The sequence below is a fragment of the Tachypleus tridentatus genome, chromosome 5 (genome assembly GCF_004210375.1).
Source record: "Tachypleus tridentatus isolate NWPU-2018 chromosome 5, ASM421037v1, whole genome shotgun sequence".
NCBI classification, from domain to species: Eukaryota; Metazoa; Arthropoda; class Merostomata; order Xiphosura; family Limulidae; genus Tachypleus; species Tachypleus tridentatus.
The window spans coordinates 39,380,253-39,400,297 of record NC_134829.1 but is presented as its reverse complement, the minus strand read 5'-3'; the positions used below and the strand labels follow the sequence as shown (position 1 = coordinate 39,400,297).

The window sequence follows — 20,045 nt, the reverse complement described above, 5'->3', positions numbered from 1 at the left end:
AAATAAGCTTCGTTGCTGTTAAACATAAAGCTTCACAGTGGGTTATGTGTGCCCTGTGTACTATTGGTATCGAAACTCAATTTTTAGCGTAGTAAACCTTCAGATTTTCTGCTGAGCCACCTAGTTGGATTTAAAATGAATTTAAAAAAAAAACAACAACATTTGTTTTAGTTTGACTCTAGAAGTTAGCCAAAGAGTAAAACTTGAGATTTATTTAACAACATCATATTAAACGATAAATTACGATTAAATACCTGTTTTAAATTAAGCTCAGTGGGAACTTCTATCCAACCCTAAAGAGTGAAACGTGTCTGCAGAAAAAGCGGTATCTTCAAAAAGTATTTCATTTTCTGTTATTGAAAAGATTGGTTTGATTGGCCCCCCGCTAGTACAGCGGTATGTTTCCGGATTTACAACGCTAAAATCAGGGGTTCGATTCCCCTCGGTGGGCTGAGCAGATAGCCCTTTGTGGCTTTGCTATATGAAAAACACACACACACACACACACACACACTGGTTTGATTGTTTTAAAACAAAATCACATTGGGCTCCCTGTTCTGGAGCATCGAACCCTGAATTTTAATTCTGTAAGTCTTTAAATCTATTGTCGTCCAACGGGGGGAGGGTCTCAACCGAAGAAGTCTTAGTTATTGTTGTTGAACCCAATATATAACTTTCTAACATTGACGATGATATTATTAAAATAGTATTAGAAAAGAGTTGAAAGGTAAACCATCAAATTCGAATCCCGGTCGCACCAAACATGCTCGCCATTTCAGCCGTGGGTGCGTTATAAAGTGACGGTCAATCCAATTATTCGTTAGTAAAAGAGTAGCCTTAGAGTTGGCGGTGGGTAGTGATGACGCTGCTAAATTAGGGATGGCTAGCGCAGATAGCCCTCTCGTAGCTTTGCGCGAAATTCAAAAATAACAAATAATCGTACACTTAACGTATTTCAAACCCATAGGTTTACTGACTCACAAACGACTAATAAAAATATATATATTCAACTCATGTGAACTTTGATTTTGAGCGAATGTCACGTGGGTAACAATAAACAATATAAATATATACTTGAAATTACTTGACACTGTCTGCTTAATAGAAGACCGTATTTGACCAATAAAAATGAAAGGAGTTATACAATATTTAGTTCTATTGTTATACTACTTTATAAACATAACACCTGTGTCAACGTTAGAAACATATTACTATTAAATTAGGTTTTATCATAAATGCTGTATAAAAAAATATAAATGATAAAGTGTACCTGGTCTGCCACTTGATGTCTTCATACCAGTGGCTGAGCGGCAAACACGAGAATTTACTACACTTTAACAACATTAATATTACTTTGAACATCAAGCGTGGTCAGAAGGTCTGACTTTTATTTTCTGCCTTAAAGAAAATATTTGAGATGTTTTATTGCTCGCTGTTCTTCGCCTTTCTTGAGTCTTTGTCTCTTGAAACAACCTCACAGACCAGCAGCTAAAGTTCCGAAGTATGACGTCATGGCCGAGTCCACGTGACTCGCCAAACCAATATATATCTCGAACGCGGCGTTAAACGCGAAATAGAACGCAGAGGTTATAAAACCGCTGAGGTTACAACACTCGTGAAACGTTGATTTTATCATATTTAAGAAAGAGAAAACGGAACAATTCGAAACATATTTTTAGCTCCTTATTATTACAGAGCATTTCAAGTTAAGAAAATGCCTGTGGTTGCGCAAGATTTTCTGACACGCTTTCTCACTCCACGATATTTGACCACTTCGTCTCGTAAAAATACGCCCAGCCTCCGCACCCTGGAGGACTCACAGGGATGTGTTCGAAGTGATGTTTCTTCTTCCGTTGTCCCGATCATATTTTTGCAAGACGACGACTCGGAATCTCCAGCGTCTGACCACCTTGATGTGTGTTCTCCTTTGCTGGACGAAGTTTGTCAACAAGGCATTAAAAGGTCCCAGTCCATGCGGAACCCCAGACGGCCCGAATCAGCTGGTTATCTTCGGAAAAGAATTGCTAGCATATCTGGCGAGAGTAGCGTGCTTCCAGACAAGTCAGTTCCTGTTCGGTCGTCTTCTAATCATTCACTACCGTTACCAGGTGATGAAGTCGAATTTCTTCCCTTACCGTTTACAGGAGATGAAGCCAAGATGGAGCGACTCCGCAACTTCTCGGTGACCTCGAAAGGAGTCATCAATCGAGGTGATTCCTTTCGCTCCAAATCTCGCAGCACACACAGTGTTTCTTCTACAGGGTCACGGAATTCCCTCTCCAGGACTCCCCCGAGAACCTCCAGTTTTGAGTTCTTTCTCCAGGATGCTCCAGATGTTCCTCCTGTGGTCGTCACAGATACCAAAGTTCACAGAGTACTAGTTGTGGGAGCATCTGATGTTGGAAAGTCGTCTTTAACCACCCAGTTCACAACTTCGGAATACATCTGCGCATACGAAAACTCTCACGGTAAGGACGAAGAAAAAAAAAAAAACTTGTAACGGTTTAGATCAAAATAATACATGCACCGCTATTTCTCTAAACTGAGCATATAAGAATTCGTTAAAAGTCAAAATTGAATATAAGTTAACATTGATGAATCGTGAGAAGTTACATTAAGCACGCATGCCAGTATTAAGAAACCATTGGAAACCAAACTTAAAATTCATGCTAATGTTAAGGAATCGTTAGACATTATTCTGAACATGCATTCCAACATGAATGATCTAGTTGAAGTTTCTCTGAACATACATGCCAACATAATTGAATTATTTGAAGTTTTTCTGAGCATACCTGCTGACATAAATTAATTATTTGAAGTATCTCTGAGCATACATGCCAACATAAATGAATTATTAGAAGTTTCTCTGAGCATACATGCCAACATAAATGAAATATTTGAAGTTTCTCTGAGCATACATGCCAACATAAATTAATTATTAGAAGTTTCTCTGAACATACATGCCAACATAAATGAATTATTAGAAGTTTCTCTGAGGATACATGCCAACATAAATGAATTATTAGAAGTTTCTCTGAACATACATGCCGACATAAATGAATTATTAGAAGTTTCTCTGAGCATACATGCCAACATAAATTAATTATTTGAAGTTTCTCTGAGCATACATGCCAACATAAATGAATTATTTGAAGTTTCTCTGAGCATACATGCCGACATAAATTGATAATTTCAAGTTGCTATTAACATTTATGTCAAAGTAAATTGATCATTTCAAGTTGTTATGAACATACATGTCCACATGAATGAGTTAGTTGATGTGAACATATCTTCTACATAAGTGAAAGTAAGTCAATCGTCATGTTTTTCTGGTCTTTATTATTTATTGGCTTTGTACAGAAAATGTTCTATTTTCTTTACGTGTTTAATATTAATGGCACTACTTTGCATTTCCAAACATATTAACATGCTATTTTAACTTACATATTATCAGCCACGAGTTTTATAGCAACGTGTAGCTCAACATTTGATAGATGTTCCCTCTATGAGTCGAGCTGATCAAGTGCTCTTGCGTCTCATATCGAATTTGTTCGTTCGTCCCTCGTCGCAATTTTGGTCTTCTAGACCAGGAAGGATCTGGTTCTCTTGGACCTCTTTTTTCATATCGAATTTACAGAAACAGATTGTTTGTTTTGAATTTCGTGGAAAGCTATACGAGGGATATTCGCGCTAGCCGCCCCTAATTTAGTAGTGTAAGACTAGATGGAAGGCAGCTAGTCATCACCACCCACCACCAACTCTTGGGCTACTCTTTTACCAACGAAAAGTGGGATTGATCGTTACATTATTATTACGTCCCCACGGCTGAAAGGGCGACAATATTTAGTGTGACGGGGATTCGAAACCGCGACCCTCATATTATAAGTCGAGTGTCCTATACACCCGACCATGCCAGACTACAAAAATAGAAATGTTAACATAGTATTTTGGTCAGTTTTATCATCTCACCTAGTAAAAGCCTTTTCTAAAAGACGAGACAGGATTATTATTTTTAACTATGTATTTATAAAAATATTTGTTAGCCCTAATAATATACACACCTTTTCTTTTATTTTCAAAGGGATGAGTTCTCAGTAAGTCCGCAAAAGCATTTGTTTCAGGTTACACCACTAATTATAGCAGTAACTACCAACTAAATATTGATTGTAGTTATCCAGAAAGTACATTGAAGACATTGTTTGGTGTCTTCATCTTTTAAAGACCAGTATTAAAAGCTATTAAGTTTTGGCTTATGAAACCAATTAGCAACTGCGTTTTTGAGCTGGATGAAAATTCGTTGTGCTGTACTTTTTACAACAACAGGAAAAAAAAGGAGAATTATTTATTATATATTCCAGATAATTTTGTCATACCTTTGACGTTTTACTCTACTGGTAGATAATCTCTTCATGGTCCTGTACTGGTATTTTCTTTGTCGTTCTACTCTACTGGTGGATAATCTCTTCATAGTCCTCTACTGGTATTTACTTTGTCGTTCTACTCTACTGGTGGATAATCTTTTCATAGTCCTCTACTGGTATTTACTTTGTCGTTTTACTCTACTGGTGGATAATCTTTTCATAGTCCTCTACTGGTATTTACTTTGTTGTTTTACTCTACTGGTGGATAATCTTTTCATAGTCCTCTACTGGTATTTCCTTTGACGTTTTACTCTACTGGTGGATAATCTTTTCATAGTTCTCTACTGGTATTTCTTTTAACTTTTCACTCTACTGGTGGATAATCTCTTCATAGTCCTCTACTGGTATTTCCTTTGACGTTTTACTCTACTGGTGGATAATCTTTTCATAGTCCTCTACTGGTATTTCTTTTAACGTTTTACTCTACTGGTGGATAATCTTTTCATAGTCCTCTACTGGTATTTCTTTTGACGTTTCACTCTACTGGTGGATAATCTCTTCATAGTTCTCTACTGGTATTTCCTTTGTCGTTTCACTCTACTGGTGGATAATCTCTTCATAGTTCTCTACTGGTATTTCCTTTGTCGTTTCACTCTACTGGTGGATAATCTCTCTTCATAGTTCTCTACTGGTATTTACTTGCTAATCTTGGAACGAAACGTCATCGTTCATTGATGACACCCACTCTGCAGGTTTTATAATAACAAGCATCTTGAGAAACTTTCTACAGGCTATCCTATGGTTGGTTAAATCCCTGCTGACAAGACTACCTTTAAACAGGCCAAAGGTTCATTGTAGCTTCATTGGAGAACGCGACGTGTATATGGTCGAATAAAGCTGTTGTGATGAAGTTTATTTGGTTTTCTTTCTTACGAAAACAGCCGTTGATTGATAAATGTTTATTGGTTTATTGAGTTTCGCGCAAAGCTACTCATGGGTTATGTACGTTACTCATTCATAATTTGGAAGTGATAGGCTAGAGGAAAGACAGCCAGTCAAAATCACGTAACGCCAACTTTTGGACTACTATTTCGTCAACGAAAAGTGGGATTGATCATCACATAATAACGCTCCCAAGGTTGAAAAGGTGAATTGTTAATTATCTTGTTAATAATACCTGTAGATAAGCCTAGCATCACCGCAAGGCTTTTTGGCAGGAAGGTTTTATCAAAGTAATTTTTCTTTTTTGGATATTCGAACTAAACTACAAAACAGCTGTCTGCGCTAAGCCTTCCTAATTTTAAAGTATAAGACCAGAAGTAAGGAAGCCAACAAGTAACAGCATCAACCATTAACTTTGGAATATTTTAATAATAGAATCATAGTATCTGACCGTTTCTTTTATCACGCATTCATAGCCCAAAGTGAAGTTGTCGCGAATTGTTCTGCAACCATGAATTTTCAAAATGTTGTATTATTTGCAAAATTTCGCTGCATAAATACTTCTTTTCCAAAAGGATTGTTACATTCCACGAACCATAAAACTTTCAAAGCTGTACCACATTATCTAATGATCAGTAGTTCGTCGTAGACAAAATATGAGATCTTAAACAAATCGCCTGTGACGCAAAGACTCGCAACTATCACGGTTCACAACTATATTAGCATATGCATTCTTCCTATATGATCTTTCACCCTGAAAGAGTGGTTTCAGTTAAGTTTTGATGCTAGCAGCACTTGTATTTTCTTGTAAATATAATACGAAACATGAGAGTTCATACTAAGTTGATTTTCCGCGCACTTATTTGCTCTAATTTATAACTAGTTAAATCACCTAATGTGAACAAAAATGTGGAACAATAACAGTCGTGAAAGTTTCAAGAAAACTGAAACTCAATTATATACAATCTTTTATTTGATTATACGAAGAAAGAAACAAAGAAAGAAATAGTTAAAGCCGCTGTTGGAGACAACACAATTCGTGGCTAACATTCTGGAACCTGGTAAGAGTGGCTTGCCAAAACGTTGACTAAATATTTTTCTTTTCACTACAATTATTTTTATCATTCCTTTCCGTCTCCATAGTTTATTTCGCTATAGCTGAATTGGTAGTTGTTCTTATACAAACCAAAAATGATACAGTATTCTGGTTTGATAAAGGTTCCAATGTGAGAAACTAGTACTTTAGTTCGTTAAGAGCTTGGTGAAGGTCAGATTCTGAAATTTCACATTTTAATTGTGTGTTTTTTTAAGTTTTACATTCATGTTGATGTGTTTGTTTGTGTACACAACCAAAATGAAAAAAAAAACAAGTTTCGCGGTTGAATTGTTTTTGTTTTTTTTAATGAACACGTGTAACTTAATCACATTTTCAACTTCCTGTTCAATTTTAATCTATTTTATGCACAAGTAGTGGTAAAATTGATTTTATTCGGTAGTCCTACATTATTCTGTGGACTCACGCATGCGTAGTAGACGTTTTGTCAACGGGCTGTTCAACTCCACCTATCTCAAGTGGACTCAGAGTAAACCGATGAAACAGTGTTTTCACACAACTGTTTTATATTCTCCAGTTTTCCAGTACAGCTCTTTACTGCATTCCTAATAGATGGAACTTGAATCATTCAGTGAAACCCGAAGACAGTGAGAGTTGGCAAAGCTGTCACGACTTGTTCGTACTATGTTCATGAAGGCTGTATAATGTGTAAAGTAATAATACATCTGTGAGTTAAAAATAGCTATTGTTATGAATACTGCTACCAGTACTTGTGAAACTTCTGTAGTCCGAAGTGTCTCAGTACTTCATAACAGTTGAGCATGAATTCGATCTATCGTCTGTTTCCTTTATCTCAATATAAGGCGCAAAAAAAGTTTAACACGTGCCTAGAGAAGGATAAGTGTGACATTTAAAATGAAATCAAACTTAATTTACCATTACCAGAGTGTTTCGCAAAACAAACAAATAAACAAGCTAACATACCGGGTCTTCTGCACATTAGAGATGAGCTGGGAAAACAGCAGTCGAGGCGACATTCTATTAGCTCGGTTTCATGTCCGTTTCGTTGCTTAAAAGGCAAGCAACCCGTCTTTTCAGTCTATGTTCATTTCAGCATACCATTTTCTTTTTCTATCTGATGAGATGAACTTACATTAAATGAACCACTAACGACCGTCGTCAACTCGCTTCGCTAAATATATAAATATTTAATTCAGCCACGTGCGATTTTTATTGCCAGTTTCTTTTAGGGTGGTTAATAAAATGAAGCTTTCGGGTATTTCCGGAACAGCTTCGTCTCCGTGTTTCCTTCGCCTTACCAGAACTATTAAACATGCGAAATAAGATGGTTTTAATGCATTCAAGCAATAAGCTTCAATTAATTAGGATGAAAAGCCATGAGCTGGTTTAGGTTTCATATGCACTTTGACACATTTCTTAAATTAAAAACACAAAAATTATACACATACTTCTACGTATTTCACCAAATGTACACTGAGTATCAACAGGCTTTATTTTATCAAGCATTTTCAATAATTAATCAACAAATTTATTTCGTTAAAAAAATTAATAACACTTCCAGCGTGTAACAAAACTGGTGAGGCTTGGAAGCCTTCAAGTGTATCCACACCTAACATTAACATCATTAATAATACCTGCATTTAATGTGATTGTTTGTCTGTTTGTTTATGAATTTCGCGCAAAGATACTCGAGAACTATCTGCGTTAGCCGTCCCTAATTTTGCAGTGTAAGACTAGAGGGAAGGCAGCTAGTCATCACCACCCACCACCAACTCTTGGGCTACTCTTTTACCAACGAATAGTGAGATTGGCTGTAACATTATAACGGCCCCACGGCTGAAAGGGCGGGTATGTTTGGTGTGAGGGGGATTCGAATCCGTGACCCTCAGGTTACGAGTAGAGTTCCTTAACCACCTGGCCATGCCGGGCTTCCTTTCACGTCGAATCGTATTTTCCTAAGCTTCTATATAAATGTTAACTTAATTGTAATTAATACATCAAAACAACAGCACAGTTAAGACATTGAAAAGAGCTATTATAACCTCGTAAAAATAAAGGGACATCGAATATTTCAGAGTTACTCTGCAGCCTTAAATTGTGAGTTCTTTTGTGAAAGGGAGAGCATGTTTGGTGTGACGGGGATTCGAACCCCCGACCTTCAAATTACGAGTCGAGTGCCTTAACCCACCTGGTTATGCAGTGTCCCCTTTTCAGGATGACTTTGTGAGAGCAAGAAATTCTTAACTTTTTTATATCTGGTATAACATTTATGTATTTTTATTTGTTTGTTTTAAACCAAACCCACGGTGGACTATCTGCTGTGTCCTCCGCAGGGAATCGAACCTCAAATTTTTCCATAAACTTGCCACAGTTCCACAGCAAAACATGAATTTAGATGGTGAGGTCGCGACACTCACGAATGATATATCTTATATTTTCTAGCCAGTAAAATGAAAAATCTTTGACTGTTATACTTGATATAAACTAACAATATTTTAAAATGATGAGATCGCAAAAAATCTCGAATGATGTGTTTTCTGTAATCTAGATGGCGAGAACGAGAAATCGGTTACTGTTGTTTTGAACGAAGAGGAATCGGAGTTGGTTTTTGTGGAATGTGACTCCCAAAAGTTCTTGGTGAGTTTATAATTTTGACACTAAATGTAACAGCTATACTTTGGAGAACTCTACAGGACTTAATGGGAACATATAACACAATGTTTAGATCTGTTTTAAAAATACTTAAATGTAATCAATAGTAAATCCTGCTTAAAAAACTATAAAACTTCTGACTTTTGTTACCTCGCATCGTTGAATCGTTTTGGTTGTTCTTAAAAAAATAAAAAGAAGATGGCGCTCTTTTTTCCTTCATTATTTCACATCTACAAATAGCGAGAAAAAATAACAAAAGAGGGGGGAGACATTCCCTCGTGTACCTATCCCTTTTGTTTGGAATAGCCAATGGAAACGTTGGGAACACTATCCTTTTGTCAGAATATCCGGTTACGTTTTCATACGCCAGTCGCTTGCAGAATATATTTATCTTATATATTCCAAACGCCCTCAGTGGCACAGCGACGTGTCTGAGGACTTACAACGCAAAAATCTGAGTTTGTGCTTAATTACAAATAAACAAACACACGTCAATATGTTCAGCTATACATGGAAGGGGAGACTGATGAATATCTAGTCCCAACTTTCTCCCACTAATTTATTATTATTACATTGCTTTGCTTTCAATCATTTGCCTTTATGCAGCGAAACCATTAAAAAAAATGGAAAACTTGACCAACACTTCATTCATTTAATCTGGATGTATTAGTTTCTGTGGTTATTTTAATAGGTACCAGTGATCCAGGTAAGTAATCCAAAATCTCAAGTACCTCTCGTCAGTCAAACAGCTCATAATTTACTGTATACTTCCACAATAGTCAAACAAATAATGTCACTTGCAAACACGCCTTGTTGAGTCTTTCCCTAACTATATCTCTTTTTTGTTGGTGGACTAAAATGGCGGTTTGTTCTCTAAACAATACAACTGTGTCGTAAGAATTTAAAACACGGGACTCGAACGTGGCCAACTATCGTGTATATGGCTATAGATATGAAGTTCCATGGTTCACATCCCCTTACCATCAAAAATAAATACATAAAAAAACGCACTCTGCACTTTGGTGTCACAGATGCGTTGTAAGAGTGGCAGAAAAAATACGATATTCAGGTTTAGCAGAATAGTCCATTACTCAGCGGTAGGCGATATTCCCTCAAGTTTATCATTTTAAAATTTGGAACTGCCAGAGAAAATTTTTCTCATATAGTCTTTCATGAAATTAAACAGATGTAATAAGCCAAACGTTTCCGACTAAATTTCACACGTTTTCATGAGACATAAGTTTCATTAACACGATTTTAAATCCTCGTACTTATTAGCCGGTGATGTTTTGTATTTAAGAGACTCCTAAAGTCGATCTCTTTTGTCTTATTCTTGACAGTCACAATGGAACTAGTTTTTTGAAACTTTATATCGGATTGTTTCTTTTCCTTATGTAACCTCAGGACCAGGAAAAAGACACCCCTAATTCCATTTCGGACTACGACGCCTATATTGTAGTATATTCCGTCACGGATAAGAGAACTTTTCGGGACAGCAGTAAAATTCTTAACCGTCTTACGGCGAAGGAAGGTGTCGGTAGCAACAAAGCTGCGATTCTGGTCGGTAACAAGACGGATTTGGCTAGGCTACGGAACGTTTCAACAAAAGGTTTGTCACTCCGCACAATACGTTAAGGAACTATTGTATAATTAGGCCTATTCATGTATTCCTCGTAATAAAACCTGTAATTAGTTATTGGTCTTTTGAAAGTTCTCTGCACACTTCAGGTTAGCCTATGATGAAAACGATGCGAATCAGTTCGAAATTTTCTACGTCTGATTTTGCTCATTTTTATTTTTACTCTGTTTCATTTAACATATAAAACGAGGAATGTGTCCACAAGATGTGGCACCTATAATAAGTTTGCTGATGAGGCAGTCTGACAAATAAAAATCACGTTATTTTATTCAAAGAAACTGAAATCTTGTAGAGTTAACGATTCAGCAAACACATCATGTTTTAAATGGTAATAAAACTAGTTATTTCTGTCTCTATCTTTTTAAAGTTAATTAATGAATTAATTTTTATGATTACTTACGAGACGTTAGGCTTAGTTATCCGTAGTTTAAACGAACAAACGTCAGCTGTATTTTTGAGTATATCTAAGACTTACCTACTTGAATTTGAAGTACAGCTTAGTTTGATGTGAAGTCGCATCTGGATTGACACCTACCGGACCTTTAGGAACATTTCGATTTAAAATTAAATTCATTGCTTGTGTTACAACCCTAATGCAAAACAATTATTTATTCTGCGTCCATTTCCTAATAAATATTTAGTCGATGTCTGTCCAACTTACCACAGATATCATACGTTGATAAATATTGAGTCTATGCCACAGACGTCATACTTTGTACTATGTTTTGGGAAATTTTAAAAAACCAGAACGAATAAACGTAATTTGAAGGAACATTAGAATGTGCTTATTAATGAATTATAATTATCTTTTAGAATGTTTCTGTTCATTTTACTGACTGTAAAATAAATACAATAAAGACATACAATAAAACAATAAGAAAATGAATTATTTTATGTATCGCTTTACACAGAACTAACAAAACATATAATATTATGCGTTCACTTTATAAGGTTTTTAAGACATATAGCTGAACATAGTTTGAATTATGATTATCCACTCAGATTCCCGCCATACAAAATTGTCTTGTATAATTACTATCTACAGATGTAATTAGCATTATAGGTTTGAATTCTGAATTATTTGGAATTTGTCACAAAGTTTCACAATGGGCTATCTGTGCTTTGCCCACCAAGGGTATCAAAACCTGGTTTTTAGCAATGTGAGTCCGCATAGATACCACTGTTATGCCTCTGGGAGGCAGCATTATTAGTGACATAAATGTAACAGATCATGTTTTTCTATCTTAGGCGTTATAAGCTGCAAGACTTAAAGCTTCATAAAGGTATGCAATGGGAGGATTCGAGGAGTTCGGTCGAACCTCTATTTTGTTATGTAAAAAAAAATTGTTTATATAAACGCTTAACACACAGTGTGTTGTTGAAATTCCAATGGACACTCGCACCAAACATGCTCACCTTTTAAGCCGTGTGGGCGTTTTAACTTGACGGTCAATCCCATTATTCATTGGTAAAAGAGTAGCCCGAGAGTTGACGGTGAAGTAATGACTAGTTACCTTCCGTCTAGTCTTACACTGCTAAATTAAGGACGGCTAGCGCAGATAGCCCTCGTGTAGCTTTGCGCGAAATTCATAAACAAACAAAAACAAACCAATGTAAACTTTTCTTACTAGAAATAATTACAGGGCCTATGCCAAAGAGTTGTGACTAAAATTAATATCAGTTTTTATTGTAATATAATATTCCATAACCTATCAATCAACGGATAATTTATTACCAACCAATACCTTATACATCACAAAACGCAATGTAAACTATCACGTAGATTTGGTTTAATTTAGTATTTACAGAAACAGAAGAGAAGAGAGAGAGTGGTAAAGTGTATACTTTACGTTCATTTTTATACAAAAATTTTAGAAGATTGCACAGATTATACGGGAAGTGAAAATTTTGCAATTTGCTAACCGGAAATATTAATTTTATATGCACTTCCTACATTTTAACAGTATTTCCTGCATCAATATCAATCAGAATGTCAACTACAAAGCCTCTTCATGATCAGTGTCTAAGACTAAAACCTGTTATATGTAAGACACATTGTCATGGAACAAACTATACTGCTATTAGTGGCAAACGAAGTTAGACGGTCACCCTTGGTAAAATGGTTACCATTTTATAACATCAGTTATGAAGTGCTGCCATCAGGGTTAATTATGTGTAACTATTGTCACTAGAAACTATATTTAATAAAACGGGGTTAATATTTGAAACATTTTGCTTTCTCATGACATTTTCATAAATTGGTGAAAACTGCAATCGAAGTTAATCATGTGTAATTATAAATGAACTATGACCCCTACGATTAAAATTCTAATATTGCATATCAAATTTTAAATTATAATCATATCATTAAGGTTGGAGAAAGAATGAGTGTCAATATATTTCATGGTATTCAATAATTTTAATATAGCTATGTACTTTGTGTTTTCGTAGATGGTCGAGCTTTAGCAAACGATCATATGTGGAAGTTTATTGAAACATCAACTGGTATAAATCACCATGTTGACGAACTCCTGGTAGGAATCTTAAGCCAAATTCGACTACATTGCAAACATCGGGAGAGACTAAACAAGCAACGAGAATCGGATACGTTAATGGTTCCGGGTTTTTTCTCATTCTGTTCCACATCTAAAACGAAAGTTTTTGTAAAAAGAATTTTGGAGAAAGCTGTTCTGAAGTCCAGATCTTGCGACAATCTTCACGTTTTGTGATAAATATTTGAATAAAAACGCAAGAAAGTGTAAAATGTTTTGATAATTAAGGTATTTGTGAGTGGAAATTTGAACAACAAAAACTCTCATTACAAACTCAATCGCCAAGAGACTAGGGTTATGTTTCCTTTAGCTATCTATGTGAGAACGATAATCCTATCGATTGCTGATAGTTTTGAAAACGTGTAATCATATCCTTTAAAGATCTCAGATCGACTTCTAATTTACATTAATATTACTGTCTTCTTGGGTTACTTGAGAAATTGGCTTGGGTCTTCTTCTGAATGTATATGTATCTTAACCAGTGTTGTCTATCATATATATAAATATATATATAACACATTGTAATTTTGAACTATAATTTCACTTGTTGTTGTTTTTTTTCTGTGGGTGTATTATTGTTGAATTTCGTACAAGCTTTTCGAGGACTATCTGCGCAAGCCATCCTTCATTTAGAAGTAGTAAACAAAGATTAAAAGGAAAGGAAGGCCAATATCAGTCGCCGCCAGCTCTTTGACTGCTCTTTCTTATGGAACGAAAAATTATAATAATATATAATTAATAACTCCCCTGAGGCTAAAAGTGCGAGCATTTTCGATGATGGATTTGAAGTCACGACCCGAAAATTGCGAGTCGACTGCCCTAACCACCATGCCAGACATAGCATTACAGAAACAATAATATTGCCCTACTATTGAGTACGAAGTTAGCAAGGTTAAACCTAAATAGCCAGTAGAAGAAAAAAATGAACCAGTTCATTGCATATCTTCCAGTATCATGTTAATCGTATGTTTAATATCTATTTTAATTCTTCTGTATATAAACATTGTAAATAAAGAATTGCCGAGTATATAATAAAAATAACAAGAACGTAATTCTAGTTGTTTAAGTTTCACGATTAGCAAAGCTTTATTACGTTGAAAAGTATACGCTTTCTAATCCGTACTACTTCCATAAATCTATTTTAATGATACGTGGTAAATAAATCTACTTTTGTGACCGTTGTGTTCTGAGTTGATTGTTTCCTTATACAAATACTTTCTATGAGTTTTTTAAATTATCGTATTAAAAATAATATTGTACATCGCTCTTTAAAATCCATGACTAAGAAATATTTAACACTCCTACGAAAAGACGTTTCTAGTCCTGATTTCTCCATGCCCGTTCCCCTGGCTGTGGTTTCGCTAGATAGTAGATAGGGACAGTGGGAATCTCGTTAATCCATTCATTAATGGATTTAAATGGCAATTTCATTTAAATACAAAATTATTAGCCTAATATTAATAACCTTTCAGTTGCTCTGGGGCCTATTAGGCCCCACTTTTCGTAGGAGTGTTAATCTAACCTTGTTTTCAACTGGATCTAGAATTCACATTTATATATCTTCCCTATTCCCCGATTTCGTAATGTCATCACACACTGAATAATCAGAAGGAAACAAAATATTAAAAATGTGACAACTGTAGTTTTTTACATCATCTAATATCACGAACCGCTCTTGTGTTTTTATCTGCAGTTTTATGTGCATCATAATTTAAAGTGGGTTATAACACTGGTTAATTATATGTATAACCTGCTGACCACAGATACGTTATTTATGTGTTTTTTGCGTGTTATTAAGCAATATACTACCTGCGTTTTGTCTGCGTCATACTGTGCTCTAGTGTAAATTGTTAGTTAAGCGATATAGGCCCAGCATGGCCAAACGTGTTAAGGCGTGCGACTCGTAATCTGAGGGTCGCGGGTTCGCATCCCCGTCGTGCCAAACATGCTCGCCATTTCAGCCGTGGGGGCGTTATAATGTAACGGTCAATCCCACTATTCGTTGGTAAAAGAGTAGCCCAAGAGTTGGCGGTAGGGGATGATGACTAGCTGCCTTCCCTCCAGTTTTACACTGCTAAATTAGGAATAGCTAGTGCAGATAGCCCTCGAGTAGTTTTACAATAAATTAAAAAAAAAAAATTGAGCGATGTAGCTTGAATTAAAGACTTTCATGAGCTTATGGAAAAGACCCAAAAATAAGTTCATCGATTTTTATTTCCTTCTGAGCATTATGATTACCATAACAAAACTGAGAAAGGATGACAGTAAACAGCCGGATATCAAAATAATCAAACATAAATATAATTTAGTAACATTTTAAAATTTATTTTATTGAAAATGTTGAATACACAAAAAATAACGAGACCACAAAACGTCACAGCAAAAAAACTAGATTAGAAGGAAACAAAAAATCAAGTTTACGCAAAGAAAAGCCGTCAGAAGAAAAAATTAAACAGTAAAAACTTAATGTTAATGTTGAACTGTATGATGACAACATCAGGAAGAAAGTGGAACGGAACAGTATAAATCTATCGCGTGCATACTGTCTAATAATTCATATTACTTCGTACCAAGGCCCGACATGGCCAGGTGGTATACGCGTTTGACTCGTAATCCGAGGGTTGCGGATTCGAATCCCCATCACACCAAACATGCTCGCCCTTTCAACCGTGGGGGCATTATAATGTGACAATCAATCCCACTATTCGTAAGTAAAAGGAATGGCTCAAAAGTTGGCGGTGGATGATGATGACTAGCTGCCTTCCCCTAGTCTTACACTGCTAAATAAGGGACGGCTAGCGCAGATAGCCCTCTTGTAGCTTTGAGCGAAATTTAAAAAAACAACAACATATAATTAGAGGTGTTTCTATTCTTTCATATAAGAATTATAATCTTCAAACAATTTTCCAACAAAAATAACCTGGTATATAACCTGGTAAATATTCAATAACTTAGATTATGCAAAAACAAACAAATAAAACTTTGTACCATATAAAGTTTGAAAACACTCATCAAGTTCGGGCTCATATATGCTTCAATCTGCCCGACATAACCACTTGGTTAGAGAGATCGGGTTATAATACCTATTCCACCATACATGCTCGTGTGGGCGTTATAATATTAAGCCAATCTACTAATCTTTGGAAAAAGAGTAGCCAAAGAGTTGGCGACTGGTGGTGATGACGAGCTGCCTTCCCTTCCGTCTTTTACTGCTAAATTAGGGACGACTAGCGCAGATAGCCTTCGTTTAGCGTTGCGTGAAATTAATAACAAACAAACAAATACTTAAAACTACACGTAAAGTGAAAAGCAATGATAGGTTTTAATAAAATGTTTCTATTCAATTGAAATTCATTCTAATAATGGCGTCACAGAAAGTAAAGTATTTTCGTCGAAATATTTAACGTAAAAATAAATATAACATATCCACCGTCTTATTATAAAAAGATCCACCAAAAGATAAATATTTTGGGGGCGCTTTAGTTTTCTAGCTTTCGTTCAGGTAAATTTTGTTCCCGGGTCATTGTTTGTTTGTTTTTGAAATTCACACAAAGCTACTCGAGGGCTATCTGTGCTAGCCGTCCCTAATTTAGCAGTGTAAGACTAGATGGAAGACAGCTAGTCATCACCACCCACCGCCAACTCTTGGGCTACTCTTTTACCAACGAATAGTGAGATTGACCGTTACATTATAACGCCCCCACGGCTAAAAGGGGCGAGCATGTTTGGCGCGACGGGGATGCGAACCCACGACCCTCGGATTACGAGTCGCACGCCTTAACACGCTTGGCCATGCCGGGCCCCCCCGAGTCATTGCATTTGACACTTAACACATGAATGAAATAACATTATTGTTATTTTTAAAACTTAATCACATATTATAACTCTATAATTATAGAAAATAATGAAATATTTTAAGGCAAAAATTAATCGTACGAGATCATTTAATATCATAATAGTCTGCATATTTAGTATTTATCGAAAATGTCTAATATAATAATGATCAAATGTCAATGGTAATATTTATAATATTTAATATTTATCAATAGTACAAAGAAACAAAAGAGTCTATGTGTCAAAGGATAACATTAGCTTCCTTTAATATTATGTTCTAACAGTGTGCTTGTTTGTGTGTTTTTTTAGAGTGAAGCCACATTGGGCTCTATGCTGAGTCTACCGAGGGGAATCGAACCCCTAATTCCAGGATTGTATGTTCTAACAGAAGCTCAGTTCAAAAAATTGACTTCAGACGAGCGTTTGAATGTAGCATTTGGTTTGGTGGCGCCCTGGGATTGTTACAAAGTTATTGTGGCATCCTGAGGCTGTTTCGAAAGTCCATGGGACGTCTTGGCGCTGTTACGAAAGTTCTGGAAACTAGATGCGAGTTGGTAACAATCAGTTCGTTAAAGAGCATAACAGTACACATCTTACGATGTGCTCGTTGTAGTAGAGTTTTAACTCTAAATGTTAGCATTTTAAACTCTCAGTCTCACTATTAAGCCACCAGAGGACTGGCGCTACTTTGCTACTGTGAAAAAAACAAGAATTTGTCAAATGCATACCAGTTTTTATGTCTTTGTTACATTACGAAATACGCCATGTCAAATGATTAAATAAATATACATAATACATTCATTTCACTTCTGTAAAGCTAATACTGAAAAGTCGTTTAATCACAATATAGTTTTGTGAAAACTAGTTTCATTCTTTTGAAGCAACCCTTGAACTTTATGTTAAAGGCTTACAGAAAATGTACACAATAAAAACCATAAATTAATATAGTTAAGATTTCTCAAGATATAAAGCTCCCTTGAATATGCTGTCTGCAGGATTGTGTTTGGATGTGCTAGTGAAATATTTAAAATTTGTGATCTGTTTTGACAGTAAGAGATAATATGCTCATACATCCGCTTTTTACTGCATTGTTGTTTATAGGAATATATTGTATATTGTACGAGTTTTACTACACTTTAGCTAGTACAAATAAATCTAATAACTGAATTCAATGTGTGTGTTTTCTTGTAGCAAAGACACATCGGGCTATCTGCTGAGCCCACCGAGGGGAATCGAACCGTTGATTTTAGCGTTGTAAATTCGTAGACATGCCGCTGTACTAGCGGGGGGCGACTGAATTTACATTTGTATGTTTCTTTGAATTGCTGTGGGGTAATAGTCGTTTATCATTGTTGATTTGGCAATTTATAAGCTAAAACACAAAATAATGAAAACGGTTTAATTAACCTCATTAACGACTCACATGGAATGTATCGAAAGATAAACATTACAGTTTTTTATATTGTTACGAGAACTTTGCCTATTTTCACCAAATTAACTCAACATACTTTACTTTCCCATCTGAACATTAATGTCACAAACACTGGTCTCACTGCTTTCCTTTATATGGTTGACCGTTTGTGTTTGACGTTTACCGTTCACTGACAATTTATCTGTCGGACATAATAACACAGAAGATGAAGAAAAGAGAATGGGAACTGTTCTTGTCGTTCGTGATCACGCGTTTCTGGCTCGAGACATCAAAATACAAAGTAATTTTAGCAAAGGAACGAGTCAAAATAGTAGAAAAAATGATGAGTCGAAAGCATAACATGTGCACACATGTGTGTGTAAAAGTTGCTATAACTGAAAAGTAACATCATTTAAACTTATGTAAGTTAACCTAGAATCTTAAAGATAGATAACATAATGTATTTATTCTTGGAAAGTTGAAGAATTTTGTAAAACACATCAGGGTTTTTTACTAAGAAAATATCATTTTTAAACAAGGTTCAGCTAGTTATAATTAAGTTTGAATATTGAAAGCAAGAGAAGTCAACTAGTCCAGTACAGAACTGATGTTTTAAATGAAATAAAACAAGTCGAAAGAAAAGAAACGCGCCGAAGAAGTAACTTCACATTGTTTTAAGCAAACCAAAAATAAAAAAACTCGCCATAGTAACGGTGTTAACCTGGCTTGGCCTGGTGGTCGTTCGGCCTGGTCGGGTTAAGTCGCCCTTTCAGCGAGGCGTTGTAATGTGACGGTAATCTGAGAAAAGAGAGTCCAAGAATTGGCGCGGAGTTTCGAATAGCCCCGTCACACCAAACATACTCGCCCTTTCAGCCGTGGAGGCGTTGTAATGTGACGGTCAATCCAATTATTCGTTGAGAAAAGAGTAGTCCAAGAATTGGCGGTGGGTAGTGATGATTAGCTGCCTTCCCTCTAGTCTTACACTGCTAAATTAGGGACGGCTAGCGAAGATAGCCCTCGTGTAGCTTTGCGCGAAATTCAAAAAAACATTAACGGTGTTCTATAGGTATGGATAATCAAAACAGTCAATAAATTTAATTTCTGTATGTGAGTATTTTGATTCTCTTCACTGAAAGAGGTCCTCTTTGGTTTCAGTATCATGTAATGTTTTTATATCATACGTTACTTTAGGAAAGTTTTTTTATCTAATCGAGAGAGAGAGAGAGAAAATTATATTCGTCCACAATAACGGGTGAGAAAGTGGAGAAAACGCTGATAAATATCGAGTTTACTAGATAGACAGGGGCGTAAGAAATATACGACATCGATAATGTATCTTCTTTGGAAAAATGTTGTTGCATCTTATAATCTAATCCCACTCAGTTATCAAAAACTTTTATCGCCTATGAGCTTGAGCGAGCTTGTATCCTAGCAACAACTATAAGTCAAGAGTCAATTCATTCTCAACAGTTAATAGAGCGGACCGTAAGACAGCTTTCAATATGAATACATTTACCGTCTAATGTTTAGTCGTCATCCGAGGGTCGCGGGTTCGAATCCCGGTCGCACCAAACATGCT

General features: G+C 35.9%; 1 protein-coding gene across 1 annotated transcript; it reads left to right on the top strand.

Annotated features, from left to right (window-relative positions):
- The first annotated feature begins 1,437 nt into the window (after positions 1–1,437).
- Positions 1,438–14,399, top strand: LOC143250975 (uncharacterized). The gene is made up of 4 exons (XM_076502231.1): positions 1,438–2,468; positions 8,927–9,015; positions 10,435–10,639; positions 13,121–14,399. The coding sequence occupies exons 1-4, from the start codon at positions 1,715–1,717 to the stop codon at positions 13,396–13,398; spliced, it is 1,326 nt and encodes a 441-aa protein (XP_076358346.1). The 5' UTR covers positions 1,438–1,714; the 3' UTR covers positions 13,399–14,399.
- The last annotated feature ends 5,646 nt before the right edge of the window (positions 14,400–20,045 follow it).